This window comes from Danio rerio, chromosome 10, assembly GCF_049306965.1.
Source record: "Danio rerio strain Tuebingen ecotype United States chromosome 10, GRCz12tu, whole genome shotgun sequence".
In the NCBI taxonomy this organism is placed as follows: domain Eukaryota; kingdom Metazoa; phylum Chordata; class Actinopteri; order Cypriniformes; family Danionidae; genus Danio; species Danio rerio.
This window is the reverse complement of record NC_133185.1, coordinates 39755739-39782500: the sequence shown is the minus strand read 5'-3', so window position 1 is coordinate 39782500 and position 26762 is coordinate 39755739. Positions and strand designations below refer to the sequence as shown.

Here is a 26762-nt window from a genome sequence, read left to right as displayed (position 1 = left end):
GACAGTTTGGCTCCGAGTTGCTTTAATCACATGGTATTTATCCCAGATGCCAGATCTTTTTTCATTTTGCACTGCACAGACATTAGCGTTAATGATGATTCTGTGCTTCAAAAACAAATTTATCACTGAATTACATTATGGGGATACTCAGAAAATGTCCTCAAGTGACTCTTGGAGTTGGAGAGAAGTTAAACGGCTCAGAGATTCCAGAGAGATCCTGACGAAAACAGCCTGGCCATCTGATTGCATTAAATTTCCCAATGGCATCACCATATGCATGAAACTAGATCATATTGCGCATTAAATCAAGCCATTATGCAATTAGTCTGCAACAAATAACACAACATTGTTATTATTAACCCTGTTAACAGTTTCATTAATAAAGAACACTTCAATAGAGTGTTTGTGATGCCACATTAGGGAACACTGAGGCAAATTTACGTTATCCGCCTCATAATTGCACAGATTGACTGTTATGCAACTGAGTACTTACATTTGGATGATGTAATATCGATCAGGAGATTGCAAACGATGAGCTACGAGGCAAATAAAACACAATTAATACTTCCTGCACACATTATTTCCAGTTCTGACAAAAGGCACAGCCTGTCTGGAGTGATTTGACCTAGCATTTAGCCAGGAAACAGGAAGACGCCTTATATGGGCTTGTCTCCGGCTGCTTCCTGTCTCGCAGAGGGAAAATATTATTAGTACACTCCAACAGTTTCCATGGTAACAAGAGTTTTGATAGCACTTGGACAAACTGTGATCTGAATGAAATAGAAAAAGGATGCTGAAACACACACACACACACACACACACACACACACACACACACACACACACACACACACACACACACACACACACACATATATATATATACACACAAACCACTCTGATGATACTTTAACAGCGCTACCTTGACCGTTTCATCTGCATCCACTCAAACTGACAGTGCCATCCAATGTGTGCTGGTATGGCAAGCCATTTCAACATTTAACCAATCAAACATATGATACTAGTATCTATTTTCATGTTAATAGTACTTATTTTTTATTTATTAGTATCTTTTCCATTTATTATTCATCCTATATTATTCAGTCTCCATTGCAGAACTCGAGTTGAGCTAGAGAAGGTGAGCACAGATGCAGAGGAAGTGAATCAAATGAACGAGCTTATCTGTAAGTGACAGGTTATCAACGAGCTGCCTGAAACATTTCCAAATAGAATTTTTATCTTTATTTGTATGTAAACGCGTACATTTTATTGCGAATCGGTGTTTGATATAATATAAAAATTCTTTAGAGATCAATGGGATGCAGGTTCCCATGTGCCAAATTCCTAGAATGCATTGCGCTGTAAAGACACATTCCTGTTCTCCGTTTAAAGTTTGTGTGAACCGGATGTTTCCGAGACATTTATTTCAATTCGTTTGTGCACTTCCAATTTAAACGAAAAACCGATTGTTTAGTCTGATGTCACGCAAAGCAGCTTCCGGGTCCAATCACTCTAGCAAAGGGAATAGGAAGGTCCACCAAAGGGCACTAATAAACAGTTACAAAACTGTAATACTTTAAAAAAAAATCATGAGCCCCCTTTGAATTTTTTTTATATTTCCCAAATGATGTTTAACAGAGCAAGGAAATTTTCACAGTATGTCTGATAATATTTTTTCTTCTGGAGAAAGTCTTATTTGTATTTTTTCGACTAGAATAAAAGCAGTTTTAATTTTTAAAAAAGCATATTAAGGTCAATATTATTAGCCCCTTTAAGCTATATATTTTTTCGATAGTCTACAAAACAAACCATCGTTAAACAACAACTTCCCTAATTACCCTAACCTGCCTAGTTAACCTGATTAAGCCTTTAAATGTCACTTTAAGCTTTATAGAAGCTAAAAAATAAATAAAATATTATTTGCTGTCATCATGGCAATAGGGGGCTAATAATTCTGACTTCAACTGTACATATAAATATAAATTGTTAAAACATTGTCTGTGATACAGCAAGACTGTTGTGAACACCATCATTTTATAAAAATTCATTTTAATGTGTGGTATGACTAATAAGTGGTCATAAACTAATATTCAAATGAGTAGCGGCTTAGACCTGGAAATAATAATTCATTAAGGCTGATTTACACTTCTTTGTCGAGCATACGTGCATGGCCCATCAAAGGTCGCATACCTCTCGCCGTGGCTAATGCAGCCACTGAAGCGCACCTGTCAAAAAATATAACTACACGTCGCAACAACATGTAGTGCAAGCTCGATGATTGCTTGGTTCGGTAGCTGTGACGAGTGTTGGCGGTGCTGAGGGCCCGATTGACCGATTGTTTACATGTGTTTAGCTTATAGTTAAAGTTGTCGCACGTCAACCAGTTCCCGCCTCTGAATGAGCGAGTTTGAGCTACTTGTACATTAACATAGATATATACACTAGATATCGCATAGGGACCCTGAGCATGCGTCAATAGCGCCGCCACATTGGTACAGTGCTCCCAGGACAAATGTCATTCAACCGCACTAGTCAAGACTGTGTTATTACGTGAAGATGCGGGACTTTAGCCCTGTCTACGGGTGTAGTGACGAGCAAACAAAGAAAACAAAGCACAAAGGCAGAACATTTCATAGGTAATATTAAGTTTTTTTCTGTTTTTGTATGTTCTGAACTTTTGTGCTAATCAGGTAACGTTATTGATGATAACAGTCACTCACTGCATTCACCATACGGCAAAGCAGCTGCAACTCGCACTAAACACTCGGCTTATGCTAGTTTTGTCAGCAAACAATGCAAAGGAAATATGACAACGAGATGCTGCGCTGTTGTAGCCTATTATTGTTGGCTAACGTTAGTGAAAGAGTCGTTCGGGGGACTCATTCACAAACGAGTCGCTTCCTCCGTCAGTATAAGAAGTGAAAGCAGGAGAGGAGCTGTGTTTCAGGACATGATTAGTTAAAATTTAACAGGGAGGGTGGATAGTACATTTCTGTACACACAAACACAAGCTTTTTGTCAGGAATGCCCGTGCGGTCACTGATCCATCAATGTAGAAAAGTGATGTAAAATTATAATTTTCGTAATTAGAAAAAATAATTACATAACATCCAGGAAAACTCCCGATCATAGATATATGTGTATATGTGTATATCTCTGGCTTTGGATGGCCACAGTCCTCCACTGTACCTTGGTCCCGCATTCATTTTAAAGGAGCGCTACCCTGTAGCAAGATGGCGGCACTATTGGCGCATTCCGTCCAATAGACAACAACAGGCCAGGCAACATCTAATTTATATATCTATGGTACATTAAGGTAGCGTTTAGAAAAAAACAAAACACCTGTGAAGAAAGTCGGCACAGAGGAACATAACTACTGCCAGCTGACATTTCGGAAGTGTTATTGCAGAGCAACACAAACAGCACGCAGAAGTGTAAATGCATAGCTACGCTTTTTCTTTTGCAACAACTTTTTCCCTTATGGTAAACTAATGGTGATAGGGGAGTGGTTAAGAACATGACATCAGCAGAGAAGGACCACCACTGCGGAAACAAATGGTCAGACTGTGATTGAAGATTACCAAAGCAAACATTTCCCAGTGAAATGACTTGCATAGATTCATTGTTCTCTTAAAAGTTAACAATATGCAATAGCAAAATAAACATTGTAAATTTTGATTGCACACAGACTTTAATAAGACAATAGTATAGAGCTCAGGAATCCACATCATGGTGAGTTGCTGTTGGCCATGTTTGTGGACAAATGCAGATGCACAAAATGTAAACCAATCAATGGAAATCACAACAAAATTAAATGGCCATGTTATAGTTATATCTTTTGAAATCAAAATTGAATCAAATAAATGAACAAATTTACCCGTAACTGACAGGGGTATCAATGATCTGCTGCTGCTGCAAAAAATAAATAAATAAATAAATAAACAGTTCCAGGTGATTTTCTGCATTATTTGTAGTATGAGTACTTGTTTATTGCTGATAACTGTATATACATTTTAAAAATATATACAGTACTGTATATTTGCTGCTTGTTCAAACTACTTATTTAAAATAAGCTAAATCAACACAATTCTTGAGTTTTTTTTTAGGGACAAATGAATTGTTTTATTTTTTTATCCACTTAAATTTGTAGAAATTATTAAATTAACTTTATCGATTTGTGTTGGAATAACATGAAGAAATCGTGTAGAACCCAGCATTTTTACAGTGTCTAATCAAAAAAATCGGTCACACTTTATTTTGATGGTCTGTTTGTTGAATTTAAGTTATAACTGATTCTCATTAGATTATAAGTAGACTGTTAGGTTGGGGTTAGGGTTAGTGTAAGTTGAAATGTACTCGCAAAGTTTCTTATAGTCAGTTAAATGTCTGTCAAAGGAGCAGTATCAACAGATATTAAGCAGACAGTCTATACTCAAATGGATCATCAAAATGGTGTGTTACAAATAAATCAATAGAGATCAATGGGAATCAGGCTCATTTGTCATAAATAGCCTACCCGGTATGCATTGTGCTGTTACAACACGCTAAATAAAAAATTGCACCACCAGTAGCATAAAACAGAAATCCCACTAACACGGTTTGTAAATGAAATGTGAAACCTGCTTGCCATATAGACAGTGTAGGAGTGCTGACCCTCCCTGACCCGAGCACTGTTACGTCTCGGCAGATCCGCGCTTCGTTCTCGCCATTAGCGGGCCTTTACATCGCCGTTGTCCCTCTGAGGTCGCTGTCACCCGTCCATTTGCGTTCCCTCGCGCGCCGTTTTCCCGGACACATCATTATCATCTCTCCAATTACTCTCGGCGCGGAGCCGAAAGGGTCCCTGCACCCGGACTACCGGCAACCGGGAGCGAAAACTAATTTACAGCTCAGCCGGTGACTCCGCGCACACCTGCTGCTGCCATGGCAACCGCACAGAAACACCGGTGCGCGAACGGACGTTTTTGTCCAAACACGGGATTCTGTGTTTTAAAAGTGGAAAGAGGATTGAGTCCTGAGGGGAAAACTAGTGTCTGCTTTCATTCTACCAGGCATATATTTTAGGCAGTAGCTTTAGCATTTTCTAACGCCTTCGTATTCATAGATTCCAGCGCATGTAAGTAATTTAAATGATGTAGGCGACTTATTATATTAGCTAGTTCCTGTTTATTAAAAACTACCACTAATTAATCAGAAAGCTTTCATTATTTCTTTGCATAGCAATGTTGATAGTATATCTAATATCAAAATTATATCTACTAGTGTAAATTTAGTATGTACACTATTAACGTTATTTACATATATAAAAAAGTAGTAGCCTACCCAATAAATAAACACTTTTTAATTAAGTATTTGATAAATAACCTCTAATATCTGGTTAAGTATTAAAAAAAGATACAAAATCAATTAAAGATAAGTACCTAATGAAAAACAACTAGAATATTTTTGTAATAGTCACATTGGGAATACTAGTCAAAACTGAATGGTTGGCAAACCTATTGGTAGAAAAGTTAGTAGTTACAAATGATTAAATTTTATTTGAAGGTGTCCTTGTAATGGTGTAGCTATTGAATTAACTACTGAATAATATTAATCACATGTACTTACTATACGAATGTGGGTTAGGTTTAGGATTAACTTAGTTGCATATAATGATACATAGTCTGAATTAATACTTTAATTGTAAAATACAACACCTTAAAATAAAGTATAACTCCAATAACTACTAATGATAATCTAGTGAAGAACTAATACTTGGTGAAAACACTAATAAATATTAATAAAGTATAGTACTTCATCAATTGATATAACATAGTGTCTAATAAATAAGAAAAGAAAACTGCTTATTTGGTTAGAGATTAAGCCACACCATTTCATTCTTATTTTTTTGTATTTAAAAGTACAGGTTGTTTAATTCATTTAATCGTTCATTTTCCTTCAACTTAGTCACTGATTTATAAAAGTAATTTTAATATCAGAATCAGTTTTATTGCCAAGTGTGCTTCACACACAAGGAATTTGTTTTGGCTAGAGAAGCTTCAGTATACATAAAGTGACAACACAAAATAAATATGATAGAAGACGATAAACATTGAACAGGGATGAAGTTAGTAAAAAAAAAAAAAATATATATATATATATATATATATATATATATATATATATATAACAAAAAATAAAATATATAACAAAGGACACCTTAAAATAAAGTATTAACTAGTGTCTAAAGAAATAAGTGTCTGTTCACAATAATAAGTATGAGAATCTGATGAATGAGTACTAACTAAAGTATAAACGCTAATAAATATTTGTAAGTACCAGCAGTTCATCAAAGATTTAGTCTAGTGCCAAATAACAAGACAGGAGACTCATGAAAATAGATGCTATTATTATTATTATTTTTTTTTAAATAAATGTAGAAATGGCTTGCTGTAGAAAGACACAACCCCCCAGTGAGCAGCTTCTCAGTTTTGGTCTTTCTGAAGTGATTATAGCTCTGGTTTTTGGTTTAATTGGCTCTTGTATTCCTCACAGGGGTCTCAGCACAGCGGCTCCTCTCTGTCTCTGGCCTCCACCAAAGTCTGCAGTATGGATGAGGAGGAAGGGCCTGTCAGCGATGGTGAGTGAGAGATCCAGCAAAAGATCCAGTTGTCTCTGATATACTCTTTTATTAAAATGAGTTCACATTTTTTAAACTAAATTACAATTTGTATTTGCAAGTAGCTTCAAACTTCTGGACTGAACTTCATTTTGACTTATTTTGTTCGAGATTATGTCATACCAGTTCATTCTTTATTTTAACAATATTTAAAAGTGTAACCTTTTTTCACCCCTTACAATGTTTTTATACACACTTGTATTAGCTTATGTTTTCAGTTTCATTTGAGTAATTTGTTTGATGATTTTGTCATTTTTATTACTTTTTAAATTATTATATTTTAGTTTTTCATTCAAAAATCAGTTTTGTTCTTTGGGTCAATTATTGTAAGATTTTAATATTTTTTAAAAAATATGATAATTTTCTTTATATAAAACAGTAATAGTAAAAGTTATGTATTATGGATTAATGCATGTCAGTTTATTCCTATCGTTGAAGTACGAAAATATTCCCCAATTTCTGTTTAACAGAAAGATTTTTTCAACACATTTCTAAACAATAGTTTTAAGAACTCATCTCTAAAATCTGATTTATTTTATCTTTGCCATGATGACAGTAAATAATATTTGACTAGATAATTTTTCAGACACTTCTATACAGCTTAAAGTGACATTTAAAGGCTTAACTAGGTTAATTAGGTTAACTAGGCAGGTTAAGGTAATTAGGCAAGTTATTGTATAACAATGGTTTGTTCTGTAGACTAACGAAAAAAAAATTGCTTAAAGTGGGCTAAAAATTTTGTCCATAAACGTTTTTTTTTTTTAAATTTTTTTATCAAAAACTGCTTTTATTCTTGCCAAAAAAAAACAAATAAGACTTTTTCCAGAAGAAAAAATACTATCAGACATACTGTGAAAATTTCCTTGCTCTGTTAAACATCATTTGGAAAAAATTAAAAGAGAAAAAAAATTCAAAGGGAGGCTAATCATTCTGTCTTCAACTATAGATAGTTTAGTTTATAGTTTTTTTGTTTGTTTTTCTAAAATCTTGTGTTCTTCAAGTCATCATTTATATTTTCAAATAAATTATTTGTATTAATTTGTTATAATTATTATATATATTTTTTTCAATGTGTTTTTTATTGCAGTTTCCAAATTTACATTCAGATGGTATGAAGGGTTTTCCACACTGAGTACACAAAACAACCAAACATCAGAATCCAGAAGCTGTAGAAATGAAAGAAACTATAAAATGTTAATGATTCAAATACAATCAAAACAATGCACTCAAAAGTGTTTTGTATATCATTAAAAAGAAAACAGATAAAACTGCATTGTTGTTCTTCAGTTACAATTCAATTGTGTATTTCTTTTAACCAGCATCTTAAATTGTATTTATTTATTTATTTGTTTGTTTGTTTATTCTTAAATAGGTATTGTTTTTCTCACTATCTTTTTAATGATTTCTAATATATATTTTTAAATATAAAACAATAATAGTTAAGTTAGAAATTCTGGATTAATTGATGCCAAATCATTCTTAATTGTTTAATATATAAAAGTATAACTTTTGCAGTTATACTCTTTATAGTGTTTTATTAGAAATTTGTATTAACTTATGTTTTCAGCTTTTGGTTTGAAACGAGTAATTTGCATGCTGTTTTCATATTTATATTATTTAGTTTTATTTTTTATAATATTATATATTTTTTATTATAAAACCATAAAAGTTAGGTAAAATATTATGGATTAACACATGCCATTTCTAAACTCATGCTCTATAAACAAATTTAGCCTTTTTTACAAAGAGCTCTGCGTCAAACTTCAAGAACTCTGTGATCTTATGCAGATAAAGCAGTCTGATGAATTTAATGAGAAGGTCCATTACTAATCAAAGCTTTACAGTCGCTCAGATAAGGCTGTTTATCTGAAGAACACGTCTGCAGAAGAGGTCAACAACAAACGCTTCATTTGAAGTCTTTGCGTACACGTTCATTATACCATCATTTCCAGCAGACTAATCAAAGAATCCACGAGGTGTGAACCCAAGCGAACCAGGTTTTTTTCCTTTGAATGTTGGTCAGGAATGAAATTCTTCCAGTGCCTGCAGAGATTTCACATTCTGGATGAAGCTCAAGTTTTTCTCAATTTATCTTGCAGCCGAGACGTTGGAGGAAACGCCAATTCCCACCGTCCCGAGCTCCATTTCAGATCGGTACAAAGTGGGCCGGATGATCGGAGACGGGAACTTTGCGGTGGTTCACGAGTGTGTGGAGCACTCGACCGACAGGGCGTACGCTCTGAAGATCATCAACAAAGGCAAATGCAGAGGAAAGGTGAGATGTCAAAACGTTGATAAATCAATTTAGAGAAATTTGAGGCCCTTAAAAAGTATTGAAAGGTCTTGAATGCTATTTTACAAGGTGCAGTGCTCAGTATAAATGGGGGCATCCTCACAGATCTCTCTTTATACTAATATTTTCTATAAGATGCTTTACAATCATATATTATTTGTGCATATACACTACCAGTCAAAAGTTTGGGGTCAGTAGGAGTTGTGAATGTTTTAAAATAAGCTTCTTCTGCTCACCAAGGCTGCATTTATTTCATCACAAATACAGTACAGATTATAAACTTGTGAAATGTTTGCACTATAAATGAAATGCACTATAAATAAACTGTTCATCATCAAATAGTTGATCATTTCATTTAATCATTTATTCCAGTGATTCTAAAGATACATTTGAATTACTCCAGTCTTCAGAGTCATGATCTTTCAGAAACCACATTAATTGTTATAGTTATTAATAATGGTAATAGTAATTATGACTATTCATTTTAATATATCTTTTGTAATATAATAATTTATAATATAAGAATTTGGTTTGAAACTACATACAATAAGAAAGCAGTTTTTTACATTTTAAGAAATATTTAACATAATAACATGTTTTTACAATTAATAAAAGCAGCCTTGATGTACAGAATCATTTTCTTAAAAAAAAAATATGAAAAAAAAAGAAAAACTGACCCCAAACTTTTGACATAATATACGGTAGTGTGTATTTTAGATTAGTCATTATTAAAGACAAAACTATAATTAATATTATAAATTCTTTTTAAAACAATCAAAAATTGTACATCCAAATTCGCATGTTGTAATAAAACATTAAATAAAATGTTATTATACAGGTAACACCTTAATAAAGATTACAGTAAAGAAACAACCTTATAATAAAGAAACACAGAGAAAAATAAAACATAAATAATTTAGTTGACATTTTGTAGTTTTGTATTTTTTTTTTCAATAACTAGTTTGAATTTAAATCTGACTTTAACTTTCTATTCCTAAAGATGTCAGGTGACCAAACTCTTATTTTAATGGATATAACTGTTTAATAAAAATCTTAAATTTATTTAAATGCATCAACAATTACTTCCTATATTCATCGAGAAATGTATAAAAACATTCAGTTTTAAAACATTAATTAATGCTGAGCACTGTAATCAATTTGTATTATCTTTGTACATCTTTTTTTTTGGTTTCAAAACTCCAAAATAAATTGTACAAATCAGAAATTGTCATTGGAATAAGTCAAAGTGCTAGTAACAAATTGTTGAAACCAGAATTTAGTCCAAATACTGTAGGTCGAAATGTCATCAATCTTACCTGTTAAAACCTTTAGCGGGGGTCACCAATCTCGTTCCTGGAGGTCCGGTGCCCTGCAGGGTTTAGCTCCAACTTGCCTCAACACACCTGCCTGGGTGTTTCAAGTATACTAAGGCGACCGCGAGGGCAGAGAATGCGTCCTTTGAGAAATGGGATGCTGCGTTCTTCTGGGACTTCCAGAGTGAGTTTGGTGCTTAAGTCTGCATCAGTGCGTCCTCGATATCAAGATCACATCCGGGAAGTTAGGCCTTGATTAGACCTAGTAAGACCTTGATTAGCTTGTTCAGGTGTGTTTGATTAGGGTTGGAGCTAAAATCTGCAGGACATTAGACCTCCAGGAACAAGTTTGGTTGTCCCTGACCCATAGTGATGATGAGGTCTTAAAAATGTATGGAAAGAGTTTTAAAAAGCTCTAAATATGCATTGAATTAAACTCCATGGTTCTTGTATATATTGTGGAAGCGGAGGCATTATGATTTGATTTATACGTCACATGAAAGCTGAATAAATAAGTTTTCCGTTTAACAATATTATAAGATACAACTAGAGTATTTAAAAAAAATCTAGAATCTGAGGTTTCAGATCGACCAAAATACTAAGAAATTTGGTTTAAATTTTTAAATTAAAGTTAAGTTTTGACCCATAACAATGTGTTTTAAAAATATCTACCCATCCATCATAAGACTGGGTCACATGTTACCAATGAACTGCTTGTTGATTTTATTTTATGAGGATATAAATGATGTGTTTTCTCTTGCTCAGGAGCATATGATCCAGAACGAAGTGGCTATCCTGAGAAGAGTGAAGCATCCGAACATTGTGTTGCTGATCGAGGAAATGGACACTTATAATGAACTCTATCTGGTCATGGAGCTGGTTAAGGTTAGTGGTGGTGAAAGTTTGTGGAAACTGGTTTCATGCGTTTTGTGGTGATCCGGATGAGGTTGAGCTCTGGTGGGTCTGCAGTGGCTCTGTTGAACCGAGTGTTATTTTAAGCTGCTGTTCCACTTACTCGACTCTTTGAGGGGATTTCTGCCTTGCGAACAGCAAACCAGGCCACCATGAACTTTCTGCCTGCTGTGTATAAACAACTTGACCTCAAGAAAAAAACTCTTGTGACGTAGATGTGGAAACATCTTTTGCTGTGAAGCCAAATCCCATTACTGACGTCAGTCCATTCACAAACTTAGCGGTGGATATGACAGATTGTTCGGGTTAGGTGTAGGGAAGAAGGGGGATTTGTGTCATGGCGATAATATAGTTATCATAGATGATAAGATATATAGACATCTAAAAACAGCTGTTTTAATGGTCAGTATATTTTATCTATGCATAGTGTCCTATAGTGACACTAGCCTATCATATCTACCTAAATCTAAAGTAGCCTACTGTAGCTGAAATATTTTTCTGTTTACGTCAAGTCTATCGAGTTTGAATCTTTTTTTCATTTATGTTTTTGTTCTTATTTTTAGGGAGGAGATCTTTTCGATGCCATCACCTCTGCCAACAGATACACTGAGCGGGATGCCAGTGGCATGCTGTACAACCTGGCCAGTGCCATCAAATATTTACACAGCCTTAACATCGTCCACAGAGACATCAAACCAGAGAACCTTTTGGTAAGTCATCAAACTCACTGCTAAAAAAATACTGGGTTGGGAGGATTTATTAAAAGTATCTATAAGAGGATCACACCGTCTTCAGAAGGTCTATATGGTAAATTTCATTATAGATTATTTCTTTATAATGGATTTTAAATAGATTTGTTTATTGCACCAACCAAGGAAACAACCATATTCCTGCTGTGTGAAAGTCTGTGTGAAATCTAAATTTATGATAATTATTAGGGAGGTCCTTGAGTCAGAGTCTGAGTCATTTGATTTTGAGTATCTACCGATACCAAAACCCGATTTGATACTTCTATAATACATAAAAAAAGAATAAAGAAGATTGAAGAAACCTTATTTTTTATTCAATTTATCTTATTTTAATATTTAACAACTCAGTTTGTTTGTTGTGTTAAATATAGCCTTTTCCTTTCCACCTATCACAATCCCAAGTTTACATATCTCACAGTTTACTATGGCAATGTTATCATCATCACCTTTATAATGCCTCCAGACCGCAGACATACTCGTGCTTTCCGCTTCAAGCTGCTTCCATGTTCCACTTTGCCAGCATTTAACCAATAGCGTTTCTGCAACAAAGTGATGGCATGAAAACAAAAGAGGTCTAACTCTGTGCCACCGCATAACTATAGATGTGTTAAAAATAATACAGTTGAAGTCAGAATTATTCGCCCCCTTTGAATTTTTTTCCTTTTTTAAATATTCCCCCCCAAATGATGTTTAACAGAGCAAGGAAATTTTCACAGTATGTCTGATAATATTTTTTCTTCTGAAGAAAGTCTTATTTGTTTTATTTCGGCTAGAATAAAAGCAGTTTTAATTTTTTTTAAAAGCATTTTAAGGACAAAATTATTAGCCCCTTTAAGCTATATTTTTTTCGATAGTCTACCGAACAAAACATCGTTATACAATAACTTGCCTAATTACCCTAACGTGCCAAGTTAACCTAAGTAACCTAGTTAACTAGTTCTGTATATTACACAGAAATTGAGAAAAAATAAATAAACAAGGGGGCTAATAATTCTGACTTCAACTGTATATTCGAGTCCTGATCGGGATGTAATGCCCGATTCCGATTGAGTCTAAAACTGCGTAATCGCGTCTGATTTCCGATCACGTGATAGGATCTGGACATCCTTGATAATTAGTTTGCTAGCTCACATTCTCTTACTGTTAGTTTGCTATGAAGCAATGATATGCAAAAAAAAAGCCCTGCCCACTAATCAATATTAGGTTTTAGTTGCATCAACATACTGAAATAGAAGATTTCTGGATTAGGCAGACTTTAAGCGCCACCTGCTGGAAGAGATTAAATTAACATTTTTATTCAGCCTGTCTACTGTTTTTGTTTTGTACAGTAAGGTGATCAGATGTGCCTGTTTTCTGGGGGCTGTCCAAATATTTGTTATCTAGTTCCCGACTTGAGATGTTTTAATGAAAAATTTAAATAAACAAAACATTTTGTGCCCATTTTTTAAAACAGTGATAGCAATCCTAAGGGAGATTTCAATTTTATTTTTACATTCCAGAAATTTAATCATAAGTATGCTTTTTGTAGCTTAATTTCACGAAGCCAAGATCAAATCATTACGCTCTCCTAATATTTCAAAAACAATACAATCTATTTTTTTGGTATTATTTATTCAAAATTTGCTATGTTCATTTTGCTAGCACACATTGCTATTCTTTATTTGCATATTAATCCGTGCAAGTCAATTCACTGAAAAAAAACAAACTTTTTTTTTTGTGGTAATCTCAAAGTCTGACCATTTGCTTCTGTGTTTGGAGTGGCGGACCATTTATGTTGATGTCAGTATTCTTAGCCACGTTCCTCTCACCATTCATTTGCTACTAGGGAACTATGTGCAATAAGAAACCCCACCCACTTCTCAATATTCAGTTTCAGTAAGAAGTACAGCAGCATAATAAAATAAAAGTCTCAGGAACTTTCAGTTCACAGAGACCAACCCTAAATATGTTTGGTATCTGAATCCGACAGTTTGCTTGTTGTTAATCAGCAGCAGTGTTTCTGTGTGTACGTGTGGAAGAAAGCAGCAGATGAAACTCGTAGGTCTTGTGGGCTGCAAGTATATGAGTGTGTTTGGAGAAAGAGAGATGATTGCTGTGAGTCTAGACCAGCCACCTACTGACTGACTGTATATGTGCGATATCACTTCAGCAGCTGAAGGCCTGAGATGTGACTCACACATTGACAGTTCACAGACTGTACTGTTCCTCAAGGCTGCTCTCGTACCAGCCTTTCACCTAACTTCATTCATGGATCAGTGACTCAGATGCTGTCACTTCCTCTGCTCATATAAGAAGGACTGTTTATTAAGGGAAGACTGGTCGATTAATCACAGTACACTTAAATTTTGGGGCCCAAACCGAAGATTATATGCACTTGGCTGAAAAAACTAAACCAAACATGCTTTGTAATAATTATTTAATATTATCCTAATCAAAGTACACTTAAAGGACTGTAGGGATGGACCAAATTAATATTTTTGGCCCAAACTGAAAATTCTGTATGCATTTGGCTGAAAAAACGAAACTAAAAATGCTTTGTAATAATAATTTTTTAGTCATTAATAAATATAAAGTCATGATTCAACTCAAGTCAAACTGAATTATTTTTTAAAACCACAAGCCTGTTGGAAAGTGTCTACAAGAAAAATATTTTTGAAAATGTTTTCTTTTTATTATTAATAATAATGTTTCTCTTTTCATTTATACATATATATATATATATATATATATATATATATATATATATATATATATATATATATATATATATATATATATTTATTTATTTATTTATTTATTTATTTATTTATTATTATTATTATTATTATTATTGTCTTTCCAAACACCTGTAATTTCACACTAACGTAATTGAAAGCTAGTAAACTATTGTATGTTCTATTCTTGATAAGGGCTGTGGGGTTTGTTGATGTGTATACATGAAAATGAATAAAAAATATTCAAACAGCAAACACAAGCCAATAAAATCAACAAGTTTTATTGACAGTACATTCTTTCTGACAGTGAATGAGTTGATAGGCGTCATTTTATCAGCCTTACCATGACAGCACAGTGGCAAGCAGCAGGAACAGATATACTACATAGAGTTGGTCTGCTTGGTTCATTCTTTAAGCAGACTTTGCTTTTGCATTAAACATGTGCGGTTTATGCATACACAAATATACATGAACATTAAAGTATATTCACAGAGTGGAATATTGTGCTGTTTCAAACTGTGACTGTTGCGCACAAAGGGTGTGGCAACAGTTATGCGGCACAAGCCATTGAAATGAATGGGTTTTATTTCTTTTTTTTCTGCCCTTTTTATCTTTCTTTAATTTTCAGCGGCCAAACATTCAGTGCATCCTTTATTAAGCTATTGAAATGCTCAAAATTAAGTAATCTAAGGGAATTAATTATATTGTGCTTTCAGTAAGAAGTTGCTCTTTGATGTGCGTGGCAAAAAAATTTGCGGCACGAGCCATTGAAATGAATGGGGTCTATTTCCTTTTTTCTGCCATTTTTCTCTTTCTTTATTCTTCAGTGGCCAAATATTCAGTGCATATTTAGTTTTAAACAATCAAAATGTTATCCACTTGCCCACAGTTAAGTGTTGCTCTTTTATCGATATGGCAAAACATTACGCGGCACCATTGAAATGAATGGGTTTTATTTCCTTTTTTTCTGGCATTTCTTTTTCTTCATTTCTTTTCATCATTTTTTTTTTAATATTCACTGCCAAATATTTTTAAATAATCATAATGGTGAAAATTTAGTAATCTCAGGGGATGTATTATAGTGTGTGCACTGTTAGGCATTGCTCTTTGATTACCGAAGCAAGGCAAAAGCCATTGAAATTAATGGGTTTAGTTTTTTTTTCTCTGCTATTTTTCTCTATCAGCTATTTTAGGCAAAGAGTTTCCATCTTTACATTGTTTGTTATATGTCTAATGAAGACAAGTTCTAAGGTAAAATAGTCCACAATTGACCTGTGCATTGAAAAACTGTGGTCTTACCCAAAAAAATTGAAAATTTCCTCACTATTTCCTCATACTGTGCTTCTAAACTTTGATGAATTTCTTTTCTCTGTTGAACAAAACAAGAAGTTATGAAGAATGTTGGGAAAAAGCAAAATATATAAACAAACAAACAAACAAACAAATAAATAAATAAATAAATAAATAAATAAATAAATAAATAAATAAATAAATAAATAAATAAATAAATTAATTAATTTAGACATGCCAAAGCAGTTATATATTGCTGCTCTGATTTAAAGTGCATTTTTATCCTCACTTTTATGTCGCTTTCGATAAAAGTATCTGTTCAATGAGTCAATGTAAAAAGACTTTCATAGACATCATTGACATCCATAATATGAACAACAATACTATGGAATCAATAGGTGTTTTTCTCCCACATGCTTTAGTATACTCAGACGATGACAGAATTTTCAGTTTTGTATGAACTGTCCCTTTAAATCCTGTTCATAAGCTGGGATATTCGATTACAAATCAAATGCTGCAGATCTTAAAATTAAAAAACATTGACCTGCTAACAGTGAATTTGATTCTCAGTGTCTCAAACACACTCCAGTGATCTAGAAAGAGCTGTGCACTGGCTCAAATATGCTCTCGCTCTCTCTTTCTCTCTCTGTGTGTCACTGATAATCGCTTGTGGCTGAAAACATGCATATCAAATGCACCTTGCTGTGCAGAATGATGTTTTTTTTTTCCTTGAGATGCATTACTTTACATATTATATAACGCCAAACACAAACCCAGCCAAGCTTAGGATGCTCAATGGATTTGGTTCCATTTTAGCATCAGCAGGAATTTAGGTTAAAGCTATTAAATGCATAAAAATCTTCTTAATCAATGCAAGTGCGTTATTTTTGACTCTGATTTGCACAAATGCACACCTTGGGGAGGGAGAGCTGGATAGGTCTTTTCAAAGATTGCTTTAATTCCAAATAAACATCTAATATATGGCAATATATGCAAATATATGCAAACAATATATGGAAGGGCATCCGCTGTGTAAAAACTTGCTGGATTAGTTGGCGGTTCATTCTGCTGTGGCGACCCCGGATTAATAAAGGGACTAAGCCGACAAGAAAATGAATTGGAAATGTATATAAAATGGGGCGGCACGGTGGCTTAGTGGTTAGCACAATGACTGTAAAAAATATGGACGACGCGACAGCCCCTTTTCCCATTGAACGCCTTGAGGGCAAAACGCCTGCTTGACGGGCACAAACTGTCGCAAAAGACTGCTGAAATTGGAGCCTTGACATGCGCAGAAGGACTGTCTGATGGAGCCAGAGGAGAAACCGCGAAAATGAGTGGAGTCGAGCTTCCAACCAAACGCTTTATGTAAAATCAACCACGCCCCCCGAACTTCTCACTCGACTGCCGGTGTCTGCACTATAACAAACGCTCACTGATGTAAATAGAAGCACTTACATTTAAAAAAAAACACAATAATATACGGTTTAAAAACGGTGTGATGTAAGCTGTTAAACTTTAATAAAAGCAATACATGCTGGACTGTAGAAATAAACGATCTTTTATACACTCTAGCCTGAATATGAGCACAAATAATATATTCTCTTATTGTTATATTTGTTGTTGGTATTTGTTATCTTCATAGGGGTAGAAATAACACTTGTAAAATATGAACAATAACATATAAACAACACGTACATTTTTAGAAAGGTTTTTATTTTTAATTAGCCATCAACAGAACCCAAAATATAGCCTACACACCATAACGATTTACCATGCGGGAACAATCGTGCGTTTAGAAGATAAATACAGCAAGATTACTAAATATCAACAGGATATTTACACATCCCAACCCTGCAATTTGTCAATTTGTGCAAAAAAACTTTGCACTATTAATACAACGTCTATCTGCTGCAACATCACTAGTATATTGTTTATTCATTTTCGCTTGAATTGTTTATTTATTTAATTTTTTTGCCTCCGTTTTCATTTGGTTTATTCGATGCCTTCATTATATCTGGCAACGAGGAATTTACATTCATTTTAATGTTAGCTGGAGTGTTCAAATAAAACTCCAACAGTAAATGATTTAAATAAATAATATCTAACATTTACAGCTCTATTAGGTTATATAAGATTCGATTTCAAGAACCTTATAATGATTTATAACAGCAAATTCAGTAGATTACTTAATAACATGCCAAAACTTAAAATGCAGAGACGTCCTGTAAAGCAAGTTCAAATAACCTTACAGGAGATCAACGTGGAGATTATTATTTAGACACAAAGAGAATTACTGCTAACGATCTCCTGTATTTTCCCCGTACTTAAATGGGTTTATTTTATTGTGCAATTTTATTGTCATTTTCGTATTTCTTAATTAATAAGACCTTCACTCAAACGCAGGCTTGCGGCACACTTGGGTTAGCACTGTCGCCTCACAGCAAGAAGGTTCAATTCAATTTAATTTTATTTATAAAGCACTTTAAAACAACACAGTTGACCAAAGCCGTGACAATAGAGAGTGAAACAAAGTGTAGAACATACTTTAAAAGAGAAAAAAATTAACATAATGTCAACACCTCACGCTGTGCTAAAAACTAATTAAACAAGTAGGCTTTAAGAAGAGATTGTCTAATATACAACGGCAGCTCATTTCACAATTTTGGTGCAGCCACAGCAAAAACCTGATCTCTTCTGAGCTTTAGACTTGTTCTGGGCACACCCAGGAGGAGCTGGTCGACTGATCTGAATGAATGATGTGTAGGGACAGAGAAGCTCAGAGAGGTGAAGGGGTGCAGCACTATTCAGACACTTGAAAACAAATAAAAGTAACTTAAAATGGATCCTGAAATGCACGGGGAGCTAGTGAAGAGAAGATAAAACCAGGGTGATGTGCTCAAATTTGCATGTGCCAGTTAAAAGACACGCAGCTGCATTTTGAACAAGTTGAAGTCGAGAAATAGAAGACTGATTTACCCCAGAATAAAGGACATTACAGTAGTCCAAGCGGGAGGTTATAAAGGCATGGATTACAGTTTCAAAGTGTCATTTTGGCCAGTTTCCTTTAGTGAAAGAAGCTATAGAGCGAACAACAGACCGAATCTGGCTTTCAAGTTTTAGTTCAGGATCCATTTTAAAAGGTTCACAATCTCTGGCTTACAGAAAGATTATTCAGGCGTACAGAATGAACAACGTTGGAACTAAGGCCAAACACCATCACTTTGGTCTTAGGATCATTAAAATGAAGAAAATTCAGTGCCATCCAAGATTTATTGTTGCTGGTAATTCATTCCAAAGGTTGCTGGTTCAAGTCAAGTTGGCATGTTCTGCCTGTGCTCACGTGGGTTTCCTCCGGGTGCTTAGGTTTCCCAAACAGTCCAAAGACAAGCGGTATAGGTGAATTGGATAAACTAAAATTGTCCGTAGTGTGTAAGTGTGTATGTGAAAGCAGGGTATATGGATGTTTCCTAGTACTGGGTTGTGGCTTGAAGGACATCCACTGCGTAAAACATATGCTGGAATAGTTATGGGTTCATTCCGCTGGTGCGACCCCTGATAAATAAGGGACTAAGCCGAAGGAAAAAGAATTAATAAATATATAAAATGTCACATATGTCAAAATATTGCAAAAGTGCCTATTTCCATATTACACTATTGGAACTAGAGGAATTAAAACTATATACATACATGTATATATTCAAATATATTAGCTATAATATTATATTTGTTTATATATGGCTTTTGTATTTAATATATTTATTCATTCCAATGGTTGAAAATATATGTAAATGGACATTTTTACAATATTTTGACATATGTTGCACGTAAAGCATATATTTTAAAGGTGAAATCCAAATAAGTCATGTAATTTGCATATATTTCCATCTACAATATTTCATTTCTATATGGGAAGGATAACATTCTCTGAATTTTCTCTTTGATTCACAGGTTTACGAACATCAAGACGGGAGCAAATCTCTGAAACTAGGAGACTTCGGCTTGGCCACAGTGGTAGACGGACCCCTGTACACCGTCTGCGGGACACCCACATATGTAGCACCAGAGATTATCGCAGAGACCGGGTGAATATTTTTAACACCTTTGAACAAATCTGGGTCACTCAATGTGGGATATTTTCTTGATGCTGTTAGGTATATACTTAAAGGCATAGTTCACCTAAAAATGAAAATCACCTCATTGTTTCCTCTCCCTCATGCGGTTTAAAATTAGTTTCTGTTGAACACAAAAGTAGATATTTTGAAGAATGTTGGTGGTTGGCACTAATTGACTTCCTTAGTAGGAATAAAAGTACTATGGATGGGTCCCAGCAACTAGCATTTTTCAAAATATCTACTTTTGTGTTCAACAGATGAACATATTTGAAACGTATTCACATATTTGAAGTGGAGGATGAGTAAATGAGGACAGAGTTTTCATTTCTTGGGGGGTAAACTGTCCCATTAAGTATGTTATGATCATATTGTGTAGAGTTATACAACTAAAACATTTGTTTGCCAAACTGTAGGTATGGCCTTAAGGTAGATATCTGGGCCGCTGGAGTCATCACATATATTCTCCTCTGTGGCTTTCCTCCATTTCGTGGGTAAGTCAAGTCTGCTTTTTCTGTTTTATGCGTATATATCGCTTTTAAAGTCTTGTACTTCTCATTGAAATTAATTTATCCATGTTGATGGTTCATACTTAAAGTGATAGTTCACCCAAAACTACAATTTAATCACTAAATTGGTTCTAAACCTTCAGTTCTTCAGTTGAACACAAAATCAGATAGTTTGTAGAATGTTAGAAACTGATAGTCAATGACCTTCATAGCAGGAAAAAATACTATGAAAGTCAATAGCTACTGATTTTGGAACGGTAAAAAATGGTAAAGGAAATTAAATAATGACAGAATAATCATTTCATGGGTGAACTGTCTCTTTAAATACATTGTAGCCGGTATCTAGTTCAGACTTTGAGTAATGTGATCACAGCTGTAAGGTTATGTAAGAACACATTTCGCCGCCCTGTGGTTGCTTATGGTATTACACGCAGTGGATATTGTTAAGCAGCTCCCCCTGCTGGTGTTTATATGAAGTTATGCTCTGTGTTTCAGGAGTACTGAAGATCAGGAGGCTCTGTTTGACCAGATACTACTGGGACAGTTAGAATTCCCTCTCCCATACTGGGACAACGTGTCAGACTCAGCCAAAGTAAGTGTATTGAGCGTGGAATAGTAATTATTAAAGGGATAGTTTACTCAAAAACAAGGTTCTGCTAATATTTACTCACCCTTGCCTTGACTTGTTCCAAACCAGTTTTTTTTTTTAACACAAAGAAAGATAGTTTTAAGAATGTTGGAAATTGACTTCCATAGTATTGGTTTTTCCTATTATGGTTACCGGTTTTCTTCAAATTATCTACCTTTTTGTTCAACAAGGGAAAAATAGGTGAGTAAACATGACAAAATATTCATGTTCTGTTGATCACAAAAAAGATATTTGGAAGAATGTTGGATATTGACTTCCACAATATTGGTTTTCCTAATATGGAGGTGAATAGTTACCAGTTTTCAATATTCTTCAAAATGTCTTCCTTTTTGTTCAGCAAGGAGAAAAAAAATCCTCAAACTGCTGATTAAATGATGGCAGAATTTTCGTTTTGGGTGAATGATAATTGATAATTGATAATATGTGAAATCTAAAAAGTTAAGATTTTTTCTTAGCAAAATAGTACAATGATAAGTATGAGTTTGAACACAACACAAAATCTGTGGCATTTCTGAAAGCCAAGTATGATGATAATAATTAATTGTTTTAAACATTATAAGAGTAGAGTTTTTATTTTGGCCAAACTGTCCCTTTAATAAAATGTATTTTTAAAAAGCGAATAATAAATGATAATATGTAGGATTTTTTAGCAAAATAATACAATGAAAAATTTTAAATAAGAGTTTAATAAAATAAAATATAATAAATAAAATATGTGGAATTTCTGAAAGCCAAGTATGATGATGATGATGATGAGGATGATAATAATAATTACAATAATAATAATGATAATAATAATAAAAACTAAATATTGATATAATTACATCAATATTTTTAATATGTAAACATGGCAGAATATTTATCTTGGGTGAACTATCCCTTTAAAAAATGCATTTTCATAAATTTAATAATAAGTGATCATTAATAATAGGATTAAAAGAAAAAGAATTTTAATAGCAAAATAATATGGTGAAAAATAGTATAATTAAAAAACAAAACAAAATATGTTGTAGTTCTGAAAGCCAAGAATGATAAAAAAAAAAAAAAAAAAAAATATATATATATATATATATATATATATATATATATATATCCAATTTTGCAAATGGAATGTAACTTAAAAATAATAATAATTATTATGATTATAATTTTTAATCTAATGTGGTCAGTGTGTTCACTAAATCCAAACCTGTACATGACGCTGACTCTGTGTCTGCTTGTCTCCTGTTTTCTCCAGGAGCTGATCGTGTCCATGCTGCAGGTGGAAGTGGACCAGAGATACACAGCGTTACAAGTGCTGGAACATCCCTGGGTCACAGTGAGTATTCGGCAGCTCAACTCAATCTCTCAATCCAGCAAAACAGACATGACTATTGCCAAATAACAAACCAGCATCCAGAAGTGGCTGTAGTAGTAATTGATGGGCTTGGTTTTGAATGTTTATTTCAGAACGACGGTCTGTCAGAAAACGAGCACCAGCTGTCAGTGGCAGGAAAGATCAAGAAGCACTTTAACACTGGACCCAAACCCAACACTCCTGGAGTCACCGTCATGACGGTAAGACACTCGAATTTACATGTACACTCCAAAAATAACTTTAAAGCTGACTCACACTTTACATGAAGATATAGTACAGTAATTTATAGTAAATATGATAGTGATTTTCAAGTTTACTACAGTAAAGTAATTGAATTAATCTGTTGTGGTACTTGCTATGGTAACTATATAGAGTGCTTTAATATTGTTACTATAGTATTATAAACAAATATTGTTCAACTATAAGAGTAAATATACTACAATACATTGAAGTTTACCGTAGTAAAACCCACTAGTGTTTGAATAAGGTTATATGAGCGTTGTGCATTGAGCTGCACTGATTTGTCTTCGCTCAGCTCGACCACGACTTCTCCATGCAGAGATCAGGGTCGCTGGATTTCTATCAGAACCCGGGAATGTTCTGGATCAGGTAACGGCATGTGTCCGTCTGTCGTCCAGCACCGAGTCCTGCTCGTGTCGTGATCACGCACCATCATTCAGCCCGTGTGTGTGTGTGTGTTCAGGCGTTCATATGCAGAAAGTGTGCATGATTTGCTTCAGTGTATTTCCATGTGCTGTTCACCTGCGTGTGCTGCTTGTGTCCCGTTTCTAACATGCTTTTCCCTGTGCTTAGAAAGGAAAAAAAAAAGCCCACTGTTGTTCCTAATTTAATACATTTAATAGATGTATTTATTAGTGTTGAATGTATGCTACCATTCACAAATTTGATGTCATATAACTTATTTTAAATTATTTAGCAAAGTTTTTTTTTTTATCTATAAAAGCAAATCGCTGATAACTGCAGACATTATGTTCCAACATTATATTTGAATGTTAAAACACTAAAGGTACAAACGTTGAAATAAAAAGGTTGTAAACTTTACACCATAGCTCTCAAACTGGATTCCTGGAGGGCCGCAGCTCTGCACAGTTTTGCTCCAACCCTAATCAAACACAGCCGATCCAACTAATCAAGATGTTCAAGACTACTAGAGACTATTAAGCAGGTGTGAGTTGGAGGTGGTTGGAGCTAAACTATGCAGAGCTGCGGCCCTCCAGGGGTGAGTTTAAGACCATTGCTTTATAAGTTATTAAATGGTCTTTCTGTAATAGATATAGTATGTTAAGTCAATCAATATTAGTATTTCAAGATTTTATACATATTTTTAGGTGTAATATTAGTAAACTGAGTATTATTTTTTTTATTTGTATTGCAACTGTGCTGTTATATACAGTGGTACTGTAATTAGTTTGCTAATAAAAATGTTGTAGTGCTCTAATAAAAGCACACGTTAACGTGGTCTATCAAAATAGTTTACTGATATTACTGATGTGATACCAGACTTTCAGTGGTAATGCATTTGCATAGACTATATGAGTATTGAAACTTCCATATTACATTTATCCATTTTTTTTCCTTCGGCTTAGTCCCTAATTTATTAGGGGTTGCCACAGCAGATCGAACCACCCAACAATATATTACATTTCAGATTTACTTTAACTTCTTTATCACATAAAACATATTTTTACATTTAATTGTTAAAAAAGGTGTGTTTTTTTTTTAATAAAGCGATAGTAAGTAGATATAGTGCATATTTTGTACATGGAAGTGTACATTCTGTACTTACTATGTAATGTATTTAAGTTAAAGAAAATAAACTAACAAAAATTTAAAATAAAAGATTTCTCAAATTAAAGAGACTGTATCCAACTTTTTAAAGCATATTATTTTGTAAATAAAAGTGTACATTCAAAATAAATGGAATATTTTTAAAACATACCTTTAAGACAATAAACAAATCATTTTAATTAAAAGAAAAGTATACTCCATTTTTTAATTAAAGGGACAATATTAAATGTCCATATTTTGTACTTGGAAATGTGCTTTCCATATTTATAGAATTATTTTTTATTATTATTTACTTAAATTGTAAGACTTTAGAATAATGGTCCATTAGTTTATGTATTTACTAACGTTTAGTGATGTATGAATATTCTTGCAAAACATTTATTAATTATAGTTCAGCATTTACTATTTTAATTTACATTATTAAAAATTGTGAACTATGTAACTTAAATTACGCAGCTAGCTCCCTGCAAGGTCAGTACCTGGATGGGAGACCACATTGGAAAGCTAGGGTGCTGCTGGAAGTGGTTAGTGAGGCCAAAAGGTGGCACCCAACCTGCAGTCTGTGTGGGTCCTAATGCCCCAGTATAGTGAAGGGGACTCTATACTGCTTAGTGACCGCTGTCTTTCAGATGAGACGTTAAAGCGAGGTCCTGACTCTCTGTGGTTGTTAAAAACCCAAGGATGTCCTTTAAAAAAAAAGAGTAGGGGTTTAAGCCTGGCATCCTGGACAAATTTCCCCACTGGCCTCTGTCCATCATGGCCTCCTAACCATCCCCATACCATAATTGGCTTCATCGTTTCCTCTCCACCAATCAGCTGCTGTGTGGTCTGGTGCAATATGGCTGCCGTAGCGTCATCCAGGTGGATGCTGCACACTGGTGGTGGATGAGGAGATTCCCCCAATGTGTAAAGCGATTTGAGTGTCCAGAAAATCTCTATATAGATCTAAGGAATTATTATTATTATTATTATTATTATTAAATTACATTAACAAAGACGATAAAATACCACTTTGGCATGTATTACAAATTGTGTATGTTAGTAAATACATGAAAAAAGGAGCATTATTTATAGTGTCCCCACTGAAATGAATACAAATAAATCATTTTAATCTAAAGGAAAGCTTATTTTGTCCTCTGTCATATCATCGTTGTCAGAATAATAATAGTCATCATGTGCAAAATCTTTAATGATGCGAATATAAATGATAAGAAAGTGTCCCTGCATTCATTTATTTTGCTCTCAATGATATGCACCGATGATCACACGATCTAACAGTAAATCTGCTCTGTTCCCCCTCAGACCACCGCTCTTGATAAGGAGAGGCAGATTCTCCGACGAGGACGCCACCAGAATGTGAGCGCAGCTCTCTGGATCACCCAGCCGACCTGTAGCCTCCACATCCCAGCCTTTACACCCCATCTGTGCCCCAGTCTACACCTCCAGCCCTCGTTCCCTATGGGACCCCCTGCTCCAGCCCTGGTCCCGAGCCTGTGTCCCGCCACCGCCACCTCCACGCCCGAGTCTGAAGACTTTTCGGCCTGCTCCACGGAGACTGTCCGCTCCCTCTTCTCCCCCTTCTGAAGAGGAACGGAGCGAGGGCACTAATAGAGAAGAAGGGTTTATGAGGATTCGGAACGCGGCCGAGTGGACCAAACCATTTTGTAATCCGATCACAGGGGGAAAAATGACCATCGACGAGGGAGTTTCTAGTTTATTTGTGGTCATTCTTTTTTATTTCTTTATACATGATATGTTTTTTTTATTCAACTTTTCTGTTGAAGCACCTTAGAGATTTAATGTTTTTATGGGTCCGGTGGTGTTTATATATTCCAGATGGAAACTGTAAGGATGATATGTTTAGTTAGGAATAACCCGTGTTCCCCCTCCCCTCCAAAAAAATGGGTAGAAATGATTTTCTTTGCTTTTTGTGGCACTGGACGCACAGCACTTGTTCATACAGTATGTGAGATGGGGACCTTTTTTTGTAATCAGTGTAAATAATATAATTTCAATTATTTTGATATCGACAATATATTTCTTTAACTAGACGATGTAAGTCACATTTAAACCATTTTTGCAGTTTTTAGGTATATGGAACATAAGCACAAATGTGTCGTGGGGAAGACATAAAGCAACATTCCGTAACACAGGGTCAGTTCTTGGGAATAGCGTGTGTTGGGATTCATTTGGTGTCATGGGTGCAGGACATTCTGCTGCGCAATGTGGTCAGATTTTGGGGGGTGGAGTGTTCCTGAAGCGCAGTAAGAGGTTTTCTAGTAACTCATAGCCCTGCTTACTGTCTCATTGTATTCTCTCGTTAGTGCATGGAATACAGAGTGGCTCCTACATTATAATTTGAGACAATATCTTATTAAAAAACATATTACAACCTGA

General features: G+C 34.5%; 1 protein-coding gene across 10 annotated transcripts in view; it reads left to right on the top strand.

The window, feature by feature from the left end:
* The window catches only part of dclk1a (doublecortin-like kinase 1a), a 131300-nt gene extending 104538 nt beyond the window's left edge, over positions 1-26762 (top strand). For 4 of the 10 annotated variants that reach the window (XM_073914043.1, XM_009305445.5, XM_073914042.1 and 1 more), the window contains 11 exons: positions 6535-6619; positions 8758-8933; positions 11030-11149; positions 11740-11886; positions 19881-20014; positions 20458-20535; positions 21046-21142; positions 22437-22517; positions 22649-22756; positions 23092-23165; positions 25668-26762. In XM_073914043.1, coding sequence (XP_073770144.1) covers positions 6535-6619; positions 8758-8933; positions 11030-11149; positions 11740-11886; positions 19881-20014; positions 20458-20535; positions 21046-21142; positions 22437-22517; positions 22649-22756; positions 23092-23165; positions 25668-25725 — 1158 coding nt within the window. In that variant the 3' untranslated portion in view covers positions 25726-26762. 10 annotated transcript variants of the gene reach the window in all.